Below are 6,198 nucleotides of genomic sequence, written 5' to 3'. Positions count from 1 at the left end.
GGTGGAGGTCGGTGCTGGAGGCTCCATTATTCTCTATGTGGAGTGCGGCTCTGCGGGTGGAGGTCGGTGCTGGAGGCTCCATTATTCTCTATTTGGAGTGTGGCTCTGCGGGTGGAGGTCGGTGCTGGAGGCTCTATTATTCTCTATGTGGAGTGTGGCTCTGCGGGTGGAGGTCGGTGCTGGAGGCTCCATTATTCTCTATGTGGAGTGCGGCTCTGCGGGTGGAGGTCGGTGCTGGAGACTCCATTATTCTCTATTTGGAGTGTGGCTCTGCGGGTGGATGTCGGTGCCGGAGGCTCCATTATTCTCTATGTGGAGTGCGGCTCTGCGGGTGGAGGTCGGTGCTGGAGGCTCCATTATTCTCTATGTGGAGTGTGGCTCTGCGGGTGGAGGTCGGTGCTGGAGGCTCCATTATTCTCTATGTGGAGTGCGGCTCTGAGGCTGGAGGTAGGTGCTGGAGGCTCCATTATTCTCTATGTGGAGTGCGGCTCTGCGGGTGGAGGTCGGTGCTGAAGGCTCCATTATTCTCTATGTGGAGTGTGGCTCTGCGGGTGGAGGTCAGTGCCGGAGGCTCCATTATTCTCTATGTGGAGTGCAGGTGGAGGTCGGTGCCGGAGGCTCCATTATTCTCTATGTGGAGTGCGGGTGGAGGTCGGTGCCGGAGGCTCCATTATTCTCTATGTGGAGTTCGGGTGGAGGTCGGTGCCGGAGGCTCCATTATTCTCTATGTGGAGTGCGGCTCTGCGGGTGGAGGTAGGTGCCGGAGGCTCCATTATTCTCTATGTGGAGTGCGGCTCTGCGGGTGGAGGTCGGTGCCGGAGGCTCCATTATTCTCTATGTGGAGTGCGGCTCTGCGGGTGGAGGTCGGTGCTGGAGGCTCCATTATTCTCTATGTGGAGTGCGGCTCTGCGGGTGGAGGTAGGTGCTGGAGGCTCCATTATTCTCTATGTGGAGTGCGGCTCTGCGGGTGGAAGTAGGTGCTGGAGGCTCCATTATTCTCTATGTGGAGTGCGGCTCTGCGGGTGGAGGTCGGTGCTGGAGGCTCCATTATTCTCTATTTGGAGTGTGGCTCTGCGGGTGGAGGTCGGTGCTGGAGGCTCCATTATTCTCTATGTGGAGTGTGGCTCTGCGGGAGGAGGTCGGTGCTGGAGGCTCCATTATTCTCTATGTGGAGTGTGGCACTGCGGGAGGAGGTCGGTGCTGGACGCTCCATTATTCTCTATTTGGAGTGTGGCTCTGCGGGTGGAGGTCGGTGCTGGAGGCTCCATTATTCTCTATGTGAAGTGCTTGTGGAGGTCGGTGCTGGAGGCTCCATTATTCTCTATGTGGAGTGTGGCTCTGCGGGTGGAGGTCGGTGCTGCAGCCTCCATTATTCTCTATGTGGAGTGCGTCTCTGCGGGTGGAGGTCGATGCTGGAGGCTCCATTATTCTCTATGTGGAGTGCGGCTCTGCGGGTGGAGGTCGGTGCTGGAGGCTCCATTATTGTCTATGTGGAGTGCGGCTCTGCGGTTGGAGGTCGGTGCTGGAGGCTCCATTATTCTCTGTTGAATGCGGCTCTGCGGGTGGAGGTCGGTGCCGGAGGCTCCATTATTCTCTATGTGGAGTGCGGCTCTGCGGGTGGAGGTCGGTGCTGGAGGCTCCATTATTCTCTATGTGGAGTGCGGCTCTGCGGGTGGAGGTCAGTGTTGGAGGCTCCATTATTCTCTATGTGGAGTGTGGCTCTGCGGGTGGAGGTCGGTGCTGGAGGCTGCATTATTCTCTATGTGGAGTGCGGCTCTGCGGGTGGAGTTCGGTGCCGGAGGCTCCATTATTCTCTATGTGGAGTGCGGCTCTGCGGGTGGAGGTCTTTGCCGGAGGCTCCATTATTCTCTTTGTGGAGTGCGGGTGGAGGTCGTTGCCGGAGCCTCCATTATTCTCTTTGTGGAGTGCGGGTGGAGGTCGGCGCTGGAGGCTCCATTATTCTTTATGTGGAGTGCGGCTCTGCAGGTGGAGGTCTTTGCCGGAGCCTCCATTATTCTCTATGTGGAGTGCAGGTGGAGGTCGGTGCCGGAGGCTCCATTATTCTCTATGTGGAGTACGGGTGGAGGTCGGTGCTTGAGGCTCCATTATTCTCTATGTGGAGTGCGGGTGGAGGTCGGTGCTGGAGACTCCATTATTCTCTATGTGGAGTGCTGCTCTGCGGGTGGAGGTCGGTGCTGGAGGCTCCATTATTCTCTATTTGGAGTGTGGCTCTGCGGCTGGAAGTCGGTGCTGGAGGCTCCATTATTCTCTATTTGGAGTGTGGCTCTGCGGCTGGAAGTCGGTGCTGGAGGCTCCATTATTCTCTATGTGGAGTGCGGCTCTGCGGGTGGAGGTCGGTGCTGGAGGCTCCATTATTCTCTATGTGGAGTGCGGCTCTGCGGGTGGAGGTCAGTGTTGGAGGCTCCATTATTCTCTATTTGGAGTGTGGCTCTGCGGGTGGATGTCGGTGCCGGAGGCTCCATTATTCTCTATGTGGAGTGCGGCTCTGCGGGTGGAGGTCGGTGCCGGAGGCTCCATTATTCTCTATGTGGAGTGCGGCTCTGCGGGTGGAGGTCGATGCTGGAGGCTCCATTATTCTCTATGCGGAGTGCGGCTCTGCGGGTGGAGGTCAGTGTTGGAGGCTCCATTATTCTCTATGTGGAGTGTGGCTCTGCGGGTGGATGTCGGTGCCGGAGGCTCCATTATTCTCTATGTGGAGTGCGGCTCTGCTGGTGGAGGTCGGTGCCGGAGGCTCCATTATTCTCTATGTGGAGTGCGGCTCTGCGGGTGGAGGTCGGTGCCGGAGGCTCCATTATTCTCTATGTGGAGTGCGGCTCTGCGGGTGGAGGTCGGTGCTGGAGGCTCCATTATTCTCTATGCGGAGTGCGGCTCTGCGGGTGGAGGTCAGTGTTGGAGGCTCCATTATTCTCTATGTGGAGTGTGGCTCTGCGGGTGGATGTCGGTGCCGGAGGCTCCATTATTCTCTATGTGGAGTGCGGCTCTGCGGGTGGAGGTCGGTGCCGGAGGCTCCATTATTCTCTATGTGTAGTGCGGCTCTGCGGGTGGAGGTCGGTGCTGGAGGCTCCATTATTCTCTATGCGGAGTGCGGCTCTGCGGGTGGAGGTCAGTGTTGGAGGCTCCATTATTCTCTATGTGGAGTGTGGCTCTGCGGGTGGATGTCGGTGCCGGAGGCTCCATTATTCTCTATGTGGAGTGCGGCTCTGCGGGTGGAGGTCAGTGCTGGAGGCTCCATTATTCTCTATGTGGAGTGCGGCTCTGCGGGTTGAGGTCGGTGCCGGAGGCTCCATTATTCTCTATGTGGAGTGCGGCTCTGCGGGTGGAGGTCAGTGCTGGAGGCTCCATTATTCTCTATGTGGAGTGTGGCTCTGCGGGTGGAGGTCGGTGCCGGAGGCTCCATTATTCTCTATGTGGAGTGCGGCTCTGCGGGTTGAGGTCGGTGGGGATTCTCCACATCTTTTTAGTCTTTTTAGCTTCATAGTATCAGCTCTAATCCAATGGTGAGAGCGATTTACACTGAAGAGTCACAGATTGTGGGGTTGGTATAAAATGTTATATTTAGGGGGTTTCTGTGTTGTCTCCTTATAAGAATCACAATGGTTTTGTTCCTTTTCCGCTGATAGATACAAGCGACCCAACTATGAAACACGAGAACCGAGGAAACCTGTATTACTCTCATAGTACGGGGCCTCTTACTTGGCCCCATATACAGTATAATGATCCCCCAGTATCGCCATCCTCCACACACAATATGTTTCCACCCAAACCAGGAGATAATCAGTTCTCACTCTTCCCCATACTTAATGCCATAGAGCCCCTTTCTTGGTTCCCGCACACAGAATTATGTTCCACAGTATCTCCATCCCCAATTTTATTTCTTTTTTTTTTTTTGTGTTTTTCAGGTAATATACGGAAGCCTACAGGAAAATGCTAAAAAAAACCACTGTACGTGGAGACATTGGCCTCATATATCTCCTGTTTTGTTGTTCTTACAAAGAAGCCTTTATATAATCCTGGGGTCTAAGGGGTAAGGTTTCTCCTTGTGGAGAGTGACATACCAGCTCTGGCTCGTCAGGGTGAGGAGGCTTATTCGCCGTGCAATGCTCCCCTGGGAAATGTATTATGCAAATTGCCTCTTCAGAGAGAAAGAGGTGGCGCTATCGAGTTCAAGTCCTCTTTCTCCCTGAAGCGGCAATTTGCATTTATAAAAGCCTCAAACTTCTGTGTGTGACTCAGACCTGAGCTCTAACGTGATAGAAGATTACAGTGCGGGGAAGACAGGAAACCTTCATATAGACCAGGGTTCCCCAACTCCAGTCCTCAAGGCCCACCAACAGATCATGTTTTCAGGATTTCCTTAGTATTGCTCAGGTGATAATTGCTTCACCTGTGCAATACAAAGGAAATCCTGAAAACATGACCTGTTGGTGGGCCTTGAGGACTGGAGTTGGGGAACCCTGATATAGACGGCCGGTGGGGATGGAGTCAGTGACGGACTCTGGCCAATTATGTTCCTAGAGCCGTAGTAGAAGATGAAGATGTCGTCCTCACCATGAAGTAGTTATTTCTCCTGTCCTGTGTAATGAATATCTCCTGCAGTATTGCTAATGCCGATTCCAGTGTCGGTAAATGAGACGAGAATTAGCGTTATGGAAGATGAGTCTATGAGGAACGTATTCAGCTGCCGACTCCGAGGGAGAAACTGCTTGTTGTCTGTGGCCTAAATATATAGGTTTTATTAGTAGATGTAAAGAAGAAAACTAAATGCTGTAAAATAATAAATCTCCTCATATGTTTCCCTTATTATCTCCAGTAATTGTATTATTACACAGGATTTTTATGATGTTACATCGGCTCATCTTCTCATTCAGGTCTCTACAATATCGGATCCTCTCAGTGAAGACCTTCTACATAAGAGAATTTTCATGAATTACCCATCAAAGATGGATATGGACAGAGACAAGATGGTGGAGAGGATATTACACCTCACCCTAGAGATCCTCTTCCGGCTTACTGGAGAGGTGAGAGATTCTGATGACGTCACATTACATCATTCTTATCTATGGGAATAACAGATGGACAGAACTGGAGAGGTGAGGACTCTGGAAATGTCTGTAGTGAGATTTATTAATGTGTCTCTCCATAACCAGGATTACACAGTCGTGAAGAAGACCTCTAGTGAGCGCTGTCAGGACCCTGTGTCTGAGGAAAGACCCCTGAGCCCAATGATGGGGCCTCCACCTCACCCCCTGATACATGAGGACATCAATGACCAGAAGATCCTAGAACTCACCTACAAGATGATTGAGCTGCTGACTGGAGAGGTGACACTGCTGGGAATGCTGGGACATTATACAGTAACACTATGACGGGATCGGGGGATGACGGTATCATTGTATGTGTCAGGTTCCTATAAGGTGTCAGGATGTTGCAGTCTATTTCTCCATGGAGGAGTGGGAGTATTTAGAAGGACACAAAGATCTGTACAAGGACGTCATGATGGAGGTTCCCCAGCCCCTCACATCACCAGGTAATAGACAGGACTAAATACACGCGGCCTATAATTATCTGTATGTAAAGAATGAATCAGTCCCTGTATGTGTTTCCTCCAGATCTATCCAGTAAGAAAACAACACCAGAGAGATGTCCCCGTCCTCTTCTTCCACAGGACTGTAAACAAGAAGATCCCAGTGTTCCTCAGGATCATCAGGTAGATGGAGAGAAGGTGTCATGAGATCTCCCCTATGATGTGTAGAAGGCTGTGAAGGTCTTGTGCTCAGTCTTGTTTTATCCACCAGTATTATATGTTTTATACTTGTGTAATGAGAACGGTGGAGATGGCAGAATTAGAGTGATCATAGATGTGACTTCTCCATCTGTGACTTTTTACAATATTTGTTTCAGCGTGAAGATCTGACCCATATTAATACTACAGAGACATATGTGAAGGGTGATGAGCGGTGTAAAGAGGAGATTACTGCTTATAACCGGTCGGGTGAGTAGTAACCACTAAATATAGGCAAGTCAGAGATTCTTCTCAGTCACCGGCTCTGGCGGCTTTATCGGTGCTGTAGTCCGGCCGTATCACAATCGTGTGATCACCGTTTTGCCGCTAGACCACGTTTTCCACCATGCAAAACATTTCAAATGACGTTGGTCATTGAAAACCCTTTTCTATAG

General features: G+C 51.8%; 1 protein-coding gene across 2 annotated transcripts in view; it reads left to right on the top strand.

Annotated features, from left to right (window-relative positions):
- Positions 1-3,333: 3,333 nt before the first annotated feature.
- LOC141047295 (uncharacterized) overlaps positions 3,334-6,198 on the top strand; it is a 60,046-nt gene continuing 57,181 nt past the window's right edge. The window contains exons 1-6 of one of the 2 annotated variants that reach the window (XM_073542346.1): positions 3,334-3,963; positions 4,890-5,039; positions 5,169-5,342; positions 5,425-5,548; positions 5,631-5,728; positions 5,923-6,013. In XM_073542346.1, the coding sequence (XP_073398447.1) occupies positions 3,946-3,963; positions 4,890-5,039; positions 5,169-5,342; positions 5,425-5,548; positions 5,631-5,728; positions 5,923-6,013 (655 nt within the window). In that variant the 5' untranslated portion in view covers positions 3,334-3,945. The remainder of the gene's footprint in view (positions 3,964-4,889; positions 5,040-5,168; positions 5,343-5,424; positions 5,549-5,630; positions 5,729-5,922; positions 6,014-6,198) is intronic. The other variant, XM_073542347.1, reaches the window with a different exon arrangement.

The sequence above is a fragment of the Dendrobates tinctorius genome, unplaced genomic scaffold (genome assembly GCF_039654945.1).
Source record: "Dendrobates tinctorius isolate UK_male_01 unplaced genomic scaffold, ASM3965494v1 ptg000126l, whole genome shotgun sequence".
Classification (NCBI taxonomy): domain Eukaryota; kingdom Metazoa; phylum Chordata; class Amphibia; order Anura; family Dendrobatidae; genus Dendrobates; species Dendrobates tinctorius.
Note: the sequence above shows the minus strand (reverse complement) of the source record. Positions and strands in the feature narration are given on the sequence as shown.